Source organism: Electrona antarctica (genome assembly GCF_951216825.1).
Source record: "Electrona antarctica genome assembly, chromosome: 5".
NCBI classification, from domain to species: Eukaryota; Metazoa; Chordata; class Actinopteri; order Myctophiformes; family Myctophidae; genus Electrona; species Electrona antarctica.
The window spans coordinates 3,536,819-3,554,310 of NC_136810.1; the positions used below are offsets into that span (position 1 = coordinate 3,536,819).

The 17,492-nt window shown below is 47.2% G+C and overlaps 1 protein-coding gene across 1 annotated transcript in view; it reads right to left on the bottom strand.

Annotated features, from left to right (window-relative positions):
* cecr2 (CECR2 histone acetyl-lysine reader) overlaps positions 1-17,492 on the bottom strand; it is a 93,998-nt gene that overhangs the window by 34,961 nt on the left and 41,545 nt on the right. The window contains exons 3-7 of the mRNA XM_079501027.1: positions 11,358-11,541; positions 9,509-9,636; positions 7,966-8,049; positions 7,088-7,146; positions 6,260-6,420 (exon numbers count right to left, since the gene is read on the bottom strand). Of these exons, the coding sequence (XP_079357153.1) occupies positions 6,260-6,420; positions 7,088-7,146; positions 7,966-8,049; positions 9,509-9,636; positions 11,358-11,541 (616 nt within the window). The remainder of the gene's footprint in view (positions 1-6,259; positions 6,421-7,087; positions 7,147-7,965; positions 8,050-9,508; positions 9,637-11,357; positions 11,542-17,492) is intronic.

The following is a 17,492-nucleotide window of genomic DNA, read 5'->3' on the forward strand; positions in this document are numbered from 1 at the left end:
TTTAAAATAATGGTAAAAAAACCAAAAGGGGTTCCCGCCCAGAATGGGTTAATGTCAAGGACGCCCCAAAATGATATGTAATTGGCCACGGACCCCCATATGAAAATGTTTTGTGCCAAGGAGGACCCGCCCCACATACCAGAAGAGAAGATTCATGTTTATCAATAGTTGCAGCCATATTATAGCTTGTATACGGTATGTACAACGTGCATAATCGCTGTTATTATTAGGGCTGTGAATCTTTGGGTGTCCCACGATTCGATTCGATTCCGATTCTTGGGGTCACCATTCGATTCAAAATCGATTCTCAATCCAAAAACGATTTAAAAAAAATTCAAAAGCATTTTTTTCCCCAAGATTCAAAACGATTCTCTATTCAAAATGATTCTCGATTCAATACATAGGATTTCATCACAATCTTATCCAGTCTTGAACTGAAGTGATTACAGTAACTTGAAAATGACTGAAGACATGATGTTTACTGTGATTAGGGGTTGGGAACCGGCTGTTTCTAAGGAGGAAAATGAAGGGATTTCTTTAACCTCCAAATCCAAACAGCTACTATACGCTCTACTACAGCTTCTAATAAACCAGACAGGAGAAAAGGGAAAAAAGGAAAAACGTGCATCCCCGCGCCAGGTAACCATGAGAAGAAGCCCCTCGAGTGCTCTTCAAGGTTGCTTCCGACACACAGAACAGTGTGAGGCTGCAGTACTAATGTGCAGCAGCGTGGAGAAGTGTGCCCGGAGGACCCGCTTGGAGGCCGTCATCTGAACATGGAGTAGTTACAACAGAGCTATACCGTCCATCAACGACAACATCACATCACCCACGTCTGTCGGGTGGAAACCTTGTATGTGCCAGTGTTGTTTTCTAGTTTTAGTCGACTAAATGTCATAATATTTTAGTCGACTAAATCTAGTGGTGATTTAGTCGACTAAAATGTATTTTGGCGGGCCTTGATGCCGTCCTAATGACTGTTTTTACACTTGCTGAAAATAGCAGATCTACAAGCTCACGTGTCGAGCTGCGACACGTTGTGAGCTTGTAGATCAGCTATAGCATGCAACCAAGTGTAAAATGACTTGGATCTCTTGTCCACTAGTCCCTTCCTAACCTTTTAGTCTAGTTTGTTGACAAAATTGTCACTATATTTAGTCTTAGTTTTAGTCATCGTAGCTTAGTTTTCATTTAATTTCCATGTAGTTTTCGTCAGTGAAAAAAGGTAGTCGACGAACATTTTTCATCAACACTGGCATGTGCCCCAAATGTTACTTTTGAGAAAATGGCAAAAAAAGAAAAAAGAAAGAGACCTGCTGCGCTCCAAATGATCCAATATACGGTGGATATTATTTGGTCAAAAGCCTACAGTCAGAGACACAACAAGCCTACAGTCAGAGACACGACAAGCCTACAGCCAGAGACACGACAAGCCTACAGTCAGAGACACGACAAGCCTACAGTCAGAGACACGACAAGCCTACAGTCAGAGACACAACAAGCCTACAGTCAGAGACACAACAAGCCTACAGTCAGAGACACAACAAGCCTACAGTCAGAGACACGACAAGCCTACAGCCAGAGACAAAACAAGCCTACAGTCAGAGACACAACAAGCCTACAGTCAGAGACACAACAAGCCTACAGTCAGAGACAAAACAATCCTACAGTCAGAGACACAACAAGCCTACAGTCAGAGACACAACAAGCCTACAGTTAGAGACACAACAAGCCTACAGTCAGAGACACAACAAGCCTACAGTCAGAGACACAACAAGCCTACAGTCAGAGACACAACAAGCCTACAGTCAGAGACACAACAAGCCTACAGTTAGAGACACAACAAGCCTACAGTCAGAGACACAACAAGCCTACAGTCAGAGACACAACAAGCCTACAGTTAGAGACACAACAAGCCTACAGTCAGAGACACAACATCATACAAAGTTGAAATAATGGACATACAAGCTTTCTGTCTGACAGCGATTCATCCACGGACCATTAACCCGTTTAGGCCGGTCGACGAAATTAAAAAAAAATATGTCTTCTAAATTCTGAAATGCTTATGTTTCTATATCAGTGGTGCTCAATATTTCATGTCAAGGACCCCCAAAAATGATATGGAATTGGCCGCCGACCTCCATCTGAAAATATGTTATTCCAGGGACCCCTCAGAAGCAAAGATTTGATTAAAAGCATTCGCTCTGAAAGATATAAACATAAAGATTTGCGCCACATTTTCACGACTTTAAAAAAAAATAGCAGAACTACAAGCTTGTAGCGCAGCACTCGAGCTTGTAGATCTGCTATTTTTCCAATAGCTAAAGTATATGACACAATGCTTTAAAACACCAAAAGGTGTTCCCGCCCAGAATGTGTTAAGGAGTGACCCCTGGTGCTGACAGCACGCTGCCACAAAGACTCTTCCTTCATATCTCTGCTGATGTGGGGAAGACGTCACGGGGCTGAGAGGGGTTTCTATGGCAACGTCACCACGGTTACTTCTATAGGTCCAAAGGGGAAAGCACCACCTATTATTATTATTATTATTACAGGAGGAGGAAAGCAAAGGCAGCGAGTTACCCCATGGTCGTGTTAAATGGTGCATTTATATAGCGCCTTTATCCAAGGCGCTTTACATAGATTGTGCATTACATGTGCATTACATCCACTCATTCACTTCACACACACACACATTCATACACCGATGGCGGAGGAAACCATGCAAAGCCCCAACCAACACATGAGGAGCAATTAGGGGTTCAGTGTCTTGCTCAAGGACGCTTCGACACAGCAAATCGATAAGCTCAGCTTTCAGAAAACTTAACAGAAAACTGAAGATGAGACAAGATGAAAAGCAAATCCAAGCCTGAATGTTCAGGTCTAATGTCTTAACCCATTCTTGGCGGGAACCCCTTTTGGTGTTTTAAGCATTATGTTATACTTAAGCTGAAAAATAGCAGATCTACAAGCCCTATGAGCTTGTAGATCTATTGCTATTTTTGAGAAATCGTGCTTCTGAGGGGTTTCCTGGAACAACATATTTTGAGATGGGGGTCGGAAGCCAAATATGTACATATCATTTTTGGGGTCCTTGACAGGAAATATTGAGCACCACTGATACAGAAACATGAGGTTTTTCAGAACTGTGTCAGGATTTAGACATTTATTTTAAATTTCGACGCCAATGGTTTAACCAACACGTCGAGCAAAGCCACCGTCTCACTCTGGAGGTAGCCTCGATACCCAGGCTTTCATTTCGTCTAAGAAAAAAACCAACGTGTGCCGACTCTGTGGAAATAACTGACAGTCTGTTAGAATGGTATACTCCAGCAACCAGTGGTTTCTGCTTCTGGTCGACACAATAACAGTGCTGCACTGGGGGGAGGAGAGACCGGGGCTGACGGACAGATCGGTGAACCAATGGTGGGGGTGCGTAAATCTGAGCCGCGGCCCTCCCATCTAGGCCAGAAAGGTCTAGTAGCTAAGGCTACTCTGGAGGCAACAACAAAGACTCATTTTTCTCAGGAAACCACGGTGACAACAAGCCGGCGGGCGTGGGCCCGCGGAACGGCTGAACAGGGGGGGGGGGGGGGGGGGGGGGCTGGCTTCATTACCAAGCTGGAGGAGAGGCTCAGCTCGGAGGGGAGGGGAGGGGAGGGGAGGGCAAGCACAGACCGGCTCCCACCCCCCCCCCTCCCCTCCGACTGACTCCCACCTGTCCTGCAGCTGGCATGGCTTAGCCCCTTGATGCATCCCCTCCGTTTCCCCCAAAACTCCTGCTGAAGCAAAGCAAAGTGATCTATGCCAGAACATGAAAGCAGCCGAATGGAGACTTGGAGAGAAAAAAAAGGTCCATGATATTATATGAACAGGACTCATGCCCCATGATGTCCCTTGTCTAATTTCACTGCACTACATTCCAAAGGCTCTCTCGCACATGAACTGTGGAGAATGTCCAGGGAATAGGTTTGGGACATTGTCCAGTGTTATCCTCTCGCACATGATGTAGCACACAGTAGGAGAATGTCCGTTTCAGACGTTCGTGCCCAACTGTAAACAAACAGTCTTATTAGACGAGGGCCGGTGTCTGGCCTTATAGCTACTACCACTAACACATTTGATGCTTTAGACGAGTATACTTGTCCTATATCAAATAAAAACGCTTGGCGAGTATACTCGTTCTAAGGCGTTTTAATTTGAGAAGGCCTCGCTGTTTTCCTTCGATTAAAATCGCTCCAGTTGCTGCTAGCCCCGGTTGTTAGAGCCCCGCCCCCGCACTGCTTGTTGCGTGTGCGCACATCCATTAGCATTTAGCTTTTAGCCACAGCCTTTTGACAGGTGGCACTTAAAATCTTCGAATCTTTGAATATATATTCTATATTCTAGCGTTTTTAACTTGAATCTTTCCTTCTGGGGGGGAACTGGAACAACATATTTTCAGATGGGGGTCGGCGGCAAAATACAGATAATTCTGGGGCTCCTTGACATGAAATAGTTTGAGAACCACAAAAACATAGGGTTTTTCAGAAAACTGTCATGATTTAGATTAAGACAGGTCTAAATGGGTTAATTTCCTTCCACAGAACCAACTCAGGAGAGACAACTCATTCAGCATAGAGGATAAACATGTGATGAAATAGACGCAACTTCAACTGAAACACTATGAAATTGAAGCCAATGAATTATCTGTTTACCTTTCTAACAAAAAAAACTTTAGTTTACAAAAAAAAAAAAAAAGAATCACAGCTACAGCTACCCCCCAATGTGCTCCTCTGAGCCATCTGAGCAGCCATCTGCTGGGTGGAGCAGAAAATACCCCCTTTTCCTTTTCCTAAAAGACAAGAATTGCATTTCTTTGTTTTGTTTTTTTGCCCAGAGGAGAGCTGAACTTTAGCTGCACTTCAGCGGCAGTCCAGCGGACTACACTGCTCCACTCCGTCTGACGCCAGGGACGTGCACACACAGACATACAAGGGGGCTTCAGCCCCTGCCCTTTTACCCGTCTGTAAAACAACTGCCCTCTCCAGACCACGAATGCAGCATTTACTACATGGTGAAAGAAATGCAAAAGCAACACTCCTTTCCATGCCATATACCGGAAGGCAGCATTCAGAAGAATTGCTTTTTTCCCCCCGAAGTCTCCTGAACTTGGAACCCAGCATTTTGCGTTGAACATCTCCACTATAGCTAATGAGTGCTGGGGTTGCGCCCCGAAAATAGCCGATCTACAAGCTTCACAACGCGTCGCAGCAATGCAAATGCCCTCCTCTCCTTTCCATGCCATATACCGGAAGGCAGCATTCAGGAGAATAGTTTTTTTGAGTGGTGCAACCACTCCAAGGAACAACCTATGTGACTATGAGTACCAGTAGGGGCAAAAGTGGCACTGTTGTGCCAGAAACAGAGAGAGATAGTGTTGCACTGTTGCCTGCTAATGAGAGAGAGAGAGAGAGAGAGAGAGAGAGAGAGAGGGTTGTTGCACCACTCAGTTCACACAGGTGTGATTTTTTTTAAGTCTCCTGAACTAATTTGTTTTTCGAAATCCATGCCGTACACCCGCATCTCCAGTAGATAAAGAGTGCAAGGTTGCGCCCCGGAAATAGCTGATCTACAAGCTCACAACGCGTCGCGGTGCGACGCGTTGTGAGCTTGTAGATCAGCTATTTTTTGTCCAAAAGTGCCCTCTCTTACGGGCTTTCAGCCCCTACCTCTCTAACACACGCCCCTGCTTGACAAGCCCCTCCCTCTCTAACACACGCCCCTGCTTGACAAGCCCCTACCTCTCTAACACACGCCCGTGCTTGACAAGCCCCTCCCTCTCTAACACACGCCCCTGCTTGACAAGCCCCTACCTCCCTAACACACGCCCCTGCTTGACAAGCCCCTATACATCTCTAACACACGCCCCTGCTTGACAAGCCCCTATACATCTCTAACACACGCCCCTGCTTGACAAGCCCCTCCCTCTCTAACACACGCCCCTGCTTGACAAGCCCCTACCTCCCTAACACACGCCCCTGCTTGACAAGCCCCTACCTCTCTAACACACGCCCCTGCTTGACAAGCCCCTATACATCTCTAACACACGCCCCTGCTTGACAAGCCCCTCCCTCCCTAACACACGCCCCTGCTTGACAAGCCCCTACCTCCCTAACACACGCCCCTGCTTGACAAGCCCCTACCTCTGTAACACACGCCCCTGCTTGACAAGCCCCTCCCTCTCTAACACACGTCTCCCTGCTCGACGCTCTCTGACCTTGTGCTGGATCATACTGCTGATCTCGGGCAGGAAGTTCTGGCTGATGACGCGGTAGAGGTGGCGGTCCTGCGACGACGGCCTGTCCTTGATGCTCTCGGCCAGGCGGAACCATTCATCCTCCGTATCACACACCAGGGACCACGCGCCCCGCTCACGCTCTGACAGCCAGGGGAGAGAGAGAGAGAGAGACGGAGAGAGACAGAGAGAGAGAGAGAGAGAGAGAGAGAGAGAGACAGGTCAGCATTATTTATTCTGAGGAGAGAGAGACTGTACTTACTTTAACACTGTTCGTCTTTAGAAAAAGATGGAGGGGGTGGTAGTCATGGGGAAATGTAAAGCAGTGAAACACTTAAAGCTGCTATAAGCAATAATATGTCACAATTTTAATGACCTTTTTTTTGTATTCAGGCAGCCAGCAGTGGGTAGAACGCTCCCAAAAAAATGTAGTCTCTGTGACACATCTAGGGGCCGCAATCTGCATTCAAAGATGTTCCTATAAACTTTGTCATTGGTCGGAAAAAAAACCCGGTCGCAATGACTAACCAATCAGGAAGTAGACAAGCAAATCGACCAATGACAAAGCTTCTAGGAAAATATTTGAATGCAGATTGCGGCCCCTAGATGTTGACATATTATTATAAAATCTATCGAATCAATAGAGTTTAGGTTGATACTGTTCATAAGGTTGTTGTTATTCATAAGGTTGATACTGTTCATAAGGTTGTTGTTATTCATGAGGTTGATACTGTTCATGAGGTTGTTAATATTCATAAGGTTGTTATTCATAAGGTTGTTATTGTTCATGAAGTGGTTTATTGGTTTCACCTGCGCCACAGTGCAGATCCTCTAGACCGTTCTCCTTTTTCACCTCACATTCCATCTCACTGAAGGGAAGACACAAACAAACAAAATTATAATAAAATACACCTGAATCATTAGTAGAATTAGATTATTAGATTAGTCTGCCTGCAAAAAAAAGGGAATATGTCCCTAAAAGTCCCTACAAACCACTGATCTCTCCAAGACTGTGTTTCTCAACCTGTGGGCTGGGGCCGCGAGGCTATTGCAAGTGAGCCACCAAATAAATTGGCAAAAAAAACAAAAGGTTCAAGGATTTTGTTTTTCTTCTATTCATTGTGATGATACTGCTGCTGTTGATTCCATTGCAGTTGATCATTGAAATAAATGTGCTCTGAAAATGCACACAGCCCACCCATCATACACGGAATACAACGTGCCATTAGTGAGTCAGTTATGTATATTATTTTGCTTTTTTTCTTGTCACTTAACAAATAAAAAAGATATATATATAAAGAAGAGAGCATCCGTTGACATTGAGAGCATTTGTAAAATCCTCAAAACCAAGTTCAGAAAAGGGTCGATTATTTCTACCCAATACCAATTGGTATTGTATGTTATATTGTTGTCATCATTGATTTCCATAGGGGCAGTGTTGCTGCTTGGACCATACACAAACTCAAAAAGTTGCACGACCCATGTTCAGATGCCAGTCACACACCTTGAGGGGGGAGATTTTTTGTCCTGTCTACACCAAACCCCCTCGCCGAAAAAAGCTGATCTACAAGCTCACAACGAGTCACGTTGAAACGTGTTGAACTTGTATATATTTATCTTTTGGGCTAATTCTGGGGTTAAATAAACGTCCAGATTGCAGCATTGTTGTAAAGATTGTAAAAATATACCTCAGCTCAATCTCCTCAGATTTCTTCTTCTTTGGTGGTCTCCCCCGCTTCCTTTTTTCAGGCGGTTTTACCTCTGGGCTTTCACTGTAGGAGGACAACATGATGGAAGACTTTAAAACAGGTGGTCCTCAAAGGGTGGTCCCTGAGGGACCCCTCAGTTACCACAGGGGAGCCAAAGGGTGGTCCGGGACCCCTCAGAGTTACCACAGGGGAGCCAAAAGGTGGTCCCTGAGGGACCCCTCAGAGTTACTACAGGGGAGCTTAAGAGTATATATGAATAGAGACGGCACCGGATTTCTCCTCCCATCCACTTGCATTAAGTTGTTCAAAGGAGATTTCACTCCTCCTTCCGGGTAGGAACAGAGTGCATTCTGGGATGGATTGGGCCAAATCGTGAATGCGCTGCCGTTGACTATCATTGCACGCGCTCACGTATGAAATAGCGTTCACGTATCATGGGCCCAATAACATGAACATGCGCAATGATAGTCAACGGACCAGCGCTGGCCCCGGGCTGCAATACCAAATTTGCCCACTATGTCAATTTCACCTCAGGGTTTACTCCGGGTGCTGTCTCTATTAATATATACTCTAAGCAGGGGAGCCACAAAATCTTTGAGGAAGTTAGAATAAAAAAGTCCTTATGTACACCTACGAGGGACAGGTGCGTCGGATACATGAACTGGAATAGGGGGAGAAAGACTGGAATCCCACACCGTCTTGACTTACAGAATTGTATTGAAGCATATTGGAGTTCTTTCTTATTGTCTCCAGAAGAAGGCATGGGGAGAGAGTATGTTTTGCACTCCGTCCGTCTGTGTACAGCAAATCTCTGGCACCGTTAACCCGGGCGATGTCAAATTTTGCACACACACTCCCTGGATGCCAACGATGAACCTCTGCCCCAAATTTTCAAGGACGGCCTGTTATTGCACCACCAGGAGGCCGCACATCTTTTTATATTACTCCTCCAGATTCTGTCCAAAAATCCCACAAATCGTTACACACCATCTCTATAGTCATGTGTTCAAGCCGGATCTGTCCGATATTTCATATTCCATCCTAATTGGCTAACATTGAAATCTTTCACTGACTTTCCTACTAGGCTGAGGAATATATCCCACGCTTTTCACATTGGCCTGCTATAGCGCCACCAACAGGTGGATTTTTGGAACAAAATGCCTCAAATCATCCAATTGCCATCCAAGGCGTAAGAAGAAATGGCACCCTTTTCACATTGGCCTATTATAGTGCCACCAGGAGGCAATTATATGAAGATAGGTTGAAAAGTGGTGAAGTGGTCCTTTAACTGCTGTGCCACCTCTGGGCGACTGATTTTCCCCCACAGGGTAATAATGGTATCTATCGTTCTCAGAGCAACGTTTGGGTCCGTCAGACCTTCATCAGGCATCAATGAAGGTCGGACGGACCCAAACGTTGCTCTAATATGCTTCAATAAAGTTCTGTAAGTGAAGACAGTGTTCGGGATTCCCGTCTCTTATCATCTGTGATAGGAAGTAAAAAAAAGAATAAGTGTGAATACCTGAGCCTGTCTGCTTTCCTCTTGACGGGCTCCTCTTTGTACATGCGCGTTCCATAAAAGTACCAGTAGAGGGCGCCGTTCCCGTCCCTCCCCAGCGGTTCCACTCTCAGGCTGTCAGCGTCCAGCCCCTGAGGGGGCAAACGTTTCAATAATAGCACCAAACAACGTCCAATACATGCTCATGTACTGCAAAATGACCGTAACCCATTTTGGGCGGGAACCCCTTTTGGTGTTAGCATTATGTTATACTTTAGCTATTGAAAAATAGCAGATCTACAAGCTCATAGCGCGGCACCGAGTGCCGCGCTATGAGCTTGTAGGTCTGCTATTTTTGAAAAATCGTGAAAAAGTAGTGCAAATATTTGAATATATATTCTTTCAGAGCGAACGTTTTTAACTCAAATCTTTGCTTCTGGGGGGGTTCCTGGAACAACACATTTTCAGATGGGGGTCGGCGGCCAATTACATAATAATCTTGGGGGTCCTTGACATGAAATAGTTTGAGAATGACTGACAGAAACATGGGTTTTTCAGAAAACTGTGAGAATTTAGAAGGCATTTGTGGAATCGTCCTCAGGTCTAAATGGGTTCAAACACATCTGGGGGGAGATTTGAATGTATTCTGTGTGCACCCCAGACAAATTGTCTCATTGTTTTCAATATTCAGATTTTTATCAGATTTATAAACCCACTGAACTTCAAACTTACTCCACATCCTCACACATTAGTAGTACGACAATATCCGTTACCAGAACCAGGAGCGTGTGTTTTTAGTTTAACACGGTTAATATGGAGTTTAAAAGAAGAGTTTGAAGTTCAGTGGATTTACACAGGAGGGGGCCTGTGTATCTGATTATATTAGTATCAAATATCTAACTATTGAATCAACTTAAAACTTGATTTACAAAAGTGACATTATAGCTTTGCTGCTGAATGTTGTGTTTTCTTTGTCTCAGGGCAGTTGTTCTCAAACATCTTCATGTTGAGCATTTGGCCGTGGACCCCCACCCCCCCACCCCCCCCCCCAGATTGTGGACCCCCATCTGAACAGATTGTGGACCCCCATCTGAACAGATTGTGGACCCGCATCTGAACAGACTGTGGACCCGCATCTGAACAGATTGTGGACCCCCATCTGAACAGATTGTGGACCCGCATCTGAACAGACTGTGGACCCCCATTTCAACAGATTGTGGACCCCCATCTGAACAGATTGTGGACCCCCATCTGAACAGATTGTGGGGACCCCCATCTGAACAGATTGTGGACCCCCATCTGAACAGATTGTGGACCCGCATCTGAACAGACTGTGGACCCCCATCTCAACAGATTGTGGACCCCCATCTGAACAGATTGTGGACCCCCATCTGAACAGATTGTGGACCCCCATCTGAACAGATTGTGGACCCCCATCTGAACCGATTGTGGACCCCCATCTGAACAGATTGTGGACCCCCATCTGAACAGATTGTGTTCCCCAGCGACCCACAATGTCAAGATTTGTTTAAAAAACAGACAATCTGCATTGTGAGCTTGTAAGGTGCTCGACACCGGCATTCAACTAATTACGAATACATAGACAAAATCATTTTGCTGGGGACCCCCCTGGAATCTCCTCATGCTGGGGACCCCACCTGGAATCCCCTCAAAGACACTCCAGCAGTGCGACGGCGTGCTGAACGTCTGTTTTGCGTTCACGGTTTATTTACGTTTATTTTGTATTCTTTTTTTTGCTTGCAGAGAGCGATAAACGTTCAATTGGGGTGTTTGGAAGTGCCTGGTGTGTTCAGCTGGGGGAAAAAAACAAACATTGGTGGCTCCTACAGGGCGACAGCGGCAGGCAGACTACCTTCAGCAGGTCAAAGACGTCGGCGGCGTCCAGGCGGTAGTCACAGAGACGGTGGAGCAGCTCCACCTGCGTGCGGGGGGGCTGCTCCTCGAACGCACCGCGACGCAGCGGGTTGGGCTTCCCCTCCTCCAGCTCCCAGCGGTAGTTGATGATGTCATCCAGGTAGCTGCTGAACGCCTGTGGGCTGGAGAGGAGAGGAGAGGAGAGGAGAGGAGAGGAGAGGGGAGGGGAGGGGAGGGGAGGGGAGGGGAGGGGAGAGGAGAGGAGAGGAGGAGAGGTCACTCAACATGTCACTCAAAATGTCTCACAAATGCCTTCGAAATCCTGACAGTTTTCTGAAAAACATTATGTTTCTTCTATGTCAGTGGTTCTCAAAATATTTCATGTCAAGGACCCCTAGAATTGTATGTATTTCACCGCCGACCCCACCATCTGAAAATATATTGTTCCAGGGACCCCCCCTCCCCCCCCTTAAGCAAAGATTTGAGCAAAAAACCAACGCTCTGAAAGAATATATTAAAAAATGTGGGCCACATTTTCACGTTTTTTCAAAAATAGCAGACCTACAAGCTTGTGGTGCCGCGATATGAGCTCGTAGATCTGCTATTTTTTCAATAGCTAAAGTATAACATAATGCTATAAACACCAAAAGGGGTTCCCCCCCCAGAATGGGTTAAACCTAATTTGGGCGGGAACCCTTTTTGGTGTTTTTTTTTTTTTTATATATATAATTTTTTATCCCACAATTTTGTAACCCATTTTTTCACCCCTGTGTCAATTATCTAATGTGATCCTGGGCTCTACACACCCTCCGCCAACCTAGTCCCCATATATGGGGGACATGGGGAGAGCAACGGACTTGAACTCATGCTTCCTTCATGCCTGAGTGTCCAAGTTGCTCCTTTACACCTGACAGGGGGGAGTTTCCCTGGTTGGACGTAGCGCGTGGAAGGAACACGTTATTCCAACCAGTTCCTTTCCCCTCCATCAGGCGCCCCGGCTGGCCAGGGGGAGGCAGTTTAGAGACCAGGATTACTGCATGTTTTTTGTGAGGGTACCTACCCTAGGGGACATGGGGAGAACATGCAAACTCCACACAGAAAGGCCCTTTCGCCAACCCCGCCTCGGGTATGGGCACTGATGACGTGGAGGAGGAAACACGCCGCCAGCACCCACAGCGTCCCTAGCGGGAATCGAACCCAGGACCTTCTAGCTGTGAGGCGACAGCACTACCAACTGTGCCACCGTGCCCCCTTTTTGGTGTTTTAAGCATTATGTTATAATTTAGCGATTGAAAAAGGTCTAAATGGGTTTAAGGTGTTGTCAAAGGACACAGGTCCTTTATTGCGTGTTTGTCATTGGGTCAGAGAACAGACAGTACGTTCTCCAATGAATGAAACGGAGATAACTGAAACTACAATAATAATAGTGAGTAGCAATTTGACAAACAACACAGAACTGATACATGGACAATGTCCTTTCAGTGTGAAATAATGTGCGTTGATAAAAGGCATAATGTCTCAGTTTCAACTGTATCTTGGTAAAGAATCATTTCTGAACACCTTGTTGGTTGTGAAGGCTCCGAGACATGGACACTTTCAAAGAAACTAGAGAAACGGTTGGATGGCACTTTTATACACCCGCCTTCTAATGAGAGCGCAAAATATGTCTTGGAAGAGCCACCCATCGACTGATCTAATATACGGCAAGTTGGCAACCTTCCCTGTGTTTCTACACTAGTCCGATCCAGAAGAACACAGTTTGCCGGCCACTGCTACAGAGCTGACAATGAGGTTATATCTTCCCTTCTTCTCTGGAGTCCTGCCTCAAAGCAGACCAGAGGTAGAAAACTGTTCCCTGATGTCATCGCTATAGGGACACATGAGGCATCAGTAAGCAGGAACTGGGGATGGCAATGAAGGACCGGGAAGTCTGGCGTAATATTGTGAAATCCACGATCTCGACCGCGGTCGAAAAATGATGATGGTTGTGAAGAGGGTGGGGGTACCGTGTGGGAGGAGGAAGGGTTAAAAGAAAAGACTGTTTCTGTGCCTGTGAGGCTGTGAGCAGGTTCGCTTCACTGCGAGGAGAGAAAGCCAGTTGGGATTGGGCAGATTCATGTGCAGTTTGTGCACCCAGCTGGTTCAGATGAACCCAGACAAGGGTCTGGGGTTCGGGGGCTCACACATCGAAGCAACAGCACAAAGAGAGAGGAAGAGAGGTGCGGGCATGGCAATACGACTTAAAATCAATATAACTTTTTTTTTTTTCTCAAACACGCACTTCGTCGCGAGCTTTCAGTTTGGCCATTCTTGCAACGCCACCCATTGTACAACAAAGTAGAGACAGAGAGAGAGAAAGAGAAACTCAAGCTTATCTTGAAAGAACCAGTGGGCACTTTTCACAGTTTCACACAGCTGCAGCAAGCCCCCCGACCCCAATCTCTCTCCCTCCTACCCTTCCTTCTTTTCTGGCTCCTTCTCTCCAGTAACCTCCCTCCCCCGCTCCGTCGGAGCGTTTAACGCGTGTGGATGAAATGGGGGCAGCTCTGTGAAAGAAAGGCCAGCGCTGATGCAGCCGCCTACGCCCCCCCCCCCCCCCCAGCACCCCCACCCCCACCACCACCCCAGGATGCCAGCGGCTGTCCAGTCCAATAAAGCAGGTTGTCCCTGCTGGACGGTGCAGCCTCCTCCAGCAGCCGGCTGGCTGGACCAACTGGCTTTATACTCCTGTGTGGAGTACAGGAAGAGTGTGGCCATCGCAACGGCAATGTTTGCTGAATTTATGTTTTTTTTGTGGCTTTCGCCTTTTATTTTTATATTTTTTATGGAGGGACAGACAGTAGGTTGACAGGAAATGGGGAGAGAGATGGGGGGGGAAGACATGCAGTAAAGGCCGTCGGGATCGTGGAGTCGAACCCGCAGCACACTGCCAGACTGTATTACCAGCCAAGGTGCCTGGACCACTGAGCCACAGCCCAGGCATGTTTGCTGAATTTAGACACGTGTGTGTTTCCATCATGTGAAATAATACATTGTATATTAAAACGTTTGCAGGCATGTGGCCCGTCACGGGTTGTGAGCTTATGCACCATCGTATTTCAGATGTCCAAACATGTCCGTGTTATACCAAAGATTCTGAAAAATGGGACGATTGGGACCCAGGGCTCCCTGCTTGGCACTCAAGGGTTGGATTGGGGGGCAAGTCCCTGCGACATACAAGCGTCATGTCCAGGGGGTGTACTTGTACATTATGTCCAGGGGGTGTACTTGTACATCATGTCCAGGGGGTGTACTTGTACATCATGTCCAGGGGGTGTACTTGTACATCATGTCCAGGGTGTGTTCTTGTACATCATGTCCAGGGGGTGTACTTGTACATCATGTCCAGGGGGTGTACTTGTACATCATGTCCAGGGGGTGTACTTGTACATCATGTCCAGGGGGTGTACTTGTACATCATGTCCAGGGGGTGTACTTGTACATCATGTCCAGGGGGTGTACTTGTACATCATGTCCAGGGGGTGTACTTGTACATCATGTCCAGGGGGTGTACTTGTACATCATGTCCAGGGGGTGTACTTGTACATCATGTCCAGGGGGTGTACTTGTACATCATGTCCAGGGGGTGTACTTGTACATCATGTCCAGGGGGTGTACTTGTACATCAAGCTGCCTCACGCTACAGAAACAGGATGGGCTCCTGCCCTAACGAATCTGAGTAAATAATTGGGAAATGCGCTTCCTGCAGCAAGGCTGTCCCAAAAGATCCGTTGAGCTCTAGAACAGGTCCCCCTGCTATACACACCCTTAGTGTTATCATTTCATCACATGAGGGATAGCTGAGCCGTTGACTTCGACCGCCTCTTCTAATGGATATTTACAGTGGGAAAATGTATGAGTTCACCTTTAAGATTCTCCAATTGCCATGCTTGAGTAAACAGACTCTCCATGCAATGCAGTGAATCATCGGTGAAACACACATGAGTCAGTCAGTCTTCCTGCGAGTGCAACAAGCCCACGCAGGCTCCGTCACCGTAGGACCCCCCCCCCCACCCCACGCAGGCTCCGTCACCGTAGGACTGAAGACCAGATGGAGACGCTAGAGTGCAGATATAGATCTACTAGTTGTGGGCAAATGCAAATCAAACAAAAGGATGGGCGAGGCGAGGCGGCAGTGACATCTGCATGCATGCCATCACGGAATAAAATGCAGGGGTGTGGAACGTAGCTACACCGGTTCTGCATGAAGCAGCGAGACCGTTTAATACAATGCCAAGCATGTGGGCCTTTTAAAAAGGATAGGTCTGGTTTATTTTTGATTGGTGCAACCACTCCCTTACGGAGCTATGTGTGTGGGTGGGTGGCTGGGTAGCTGGGTGGCTGGGTATGAGCACGAAAACAACATGGTTGTTTTTCACCACCACACAAACACACACACACACACACACACACACATTAACTGTATATATGATGCTTTCGGGTGTGCCAGTACAGTACAGTGACAGTACAGTACAGTAGAGGGACTGCCGCACGGTAACTGTCATTTCTCGACCATTTCGGACGAGGGGCGGCACGCCTCAACTGGCCCAGCCCCCTGGGTGTGTTTCTGGGGTCTGGAACTGAACTGCACTGAACCTCTCTCTGAATGCACTTAACCTCTCTCTGTGAGGCTGAAACCTGAATGCACTGAACCTCTCTCTGTGAGGCTGAGACCTGAATGCACTGAACCTCTCTGTGAGGCTGAGACCTGAATGCACTGAACCTCTCTCTGTGAGGCTGAGACCTGAATGCACTGAACCTCTCTCTGCGAGGCTGAGACCTGAATGCACTGAACCCCTCTCTGTGAGGCTGAAACCTGAATGCACTGAACCCCTCTCTGAATGCACTGAACCTCTCTCTGTGAGAGCTGAAACCTGAATGCACTGAACCTCTCTCTGTGAGGCTGAAACCTGAATGCACTGAACCTCTCTCTGAATGCACTGAACCGCTCTCTGTGAGGCTGAAACCTGAATGCACTGAACCTCTCTCTGCGAGGCTGAGACCTGAATGCACTGAACCTCTCTCTGAATGCACTGAACCTCTCTTTGTGAGGCTGAAACCTGAATGCACTGAACCTCTCTCTGTGAGAGCTGAAACCTGAATGCACTGAACCTCTCTCTGAATGCACTGAACCTCTCTCTGTGAGGCTGAGACCTGAATGCACTGAACCTCTCTTTGTGAGGCTGAAACCTGAATGCACTGAACCTCTCTCTGTGAGGCTGAGACCTGAATGCACTGAACCTCTCTGTGAGGCTGAGACCTGAATGCACTGAACCTCTCTCTGAATGCACTGAACCTCTCTCTGTGAGGCTGAAACCTGAATGCACTGAACCTCTCTCTGTGAGGCTGAAACCTGAATGCACTGAACCTCTCTCTGTGAGGCTGAGACCTGAATGCACTGAACCCCTCTCTGTGAGGCTGAGACCTGAATGCACTGAACCCCTCTCTGTGAGGCTGAGACCTGAATGCACTGAACCTCTCTCTGTGAGGCTGAGACCTGAATGCACTGAATCTCTCTCTGAATGCACTGAACCTCTCTCTGTGAGGCTGAAACCTGAATGCACTGAACCCCTCTCTGAATGCACTGAACCTCTCTGTGAGAGCTGAAACCTGAATGCACTGAACCTCTCTCTGAATGCACTGAACCTCTCTCTGTGAGGCTGAGACCTGAATGCACTGAACCTCTCTCTGTGAGGCTGAAACCTGAATGCACTGAACCTCTCTCTGTGAGGCTGAAACCTGAATGCACTGAACCTCTCTTTGTGAGGCTGAAACCTGAATGCACTGAACCTCTCTCTGAATGCACTGAACCTCTCTCTGTGAGGCTGAGACCTGAATGCACTGAACCTCTCTCTGAATGCACTGAACCTCTCTCTGTGAGGCTGAAACCTGAATGCACTGAACCTCTCTGTGAGGCTGAAACCTGAATGCACTGAACCTCTCTCTGAATGCACTGAACCTCTCTCTGAATGCACTGAACCTCTCTCTGCGAGGCTGAGACCTGAATGCACTGAACCCCTCTCTGTGAGGCTGAAACCTGAATGCACTGAACCCCTCTCTGAATGCACTGAACCTCTCTCTGTGAGAGCTGAAA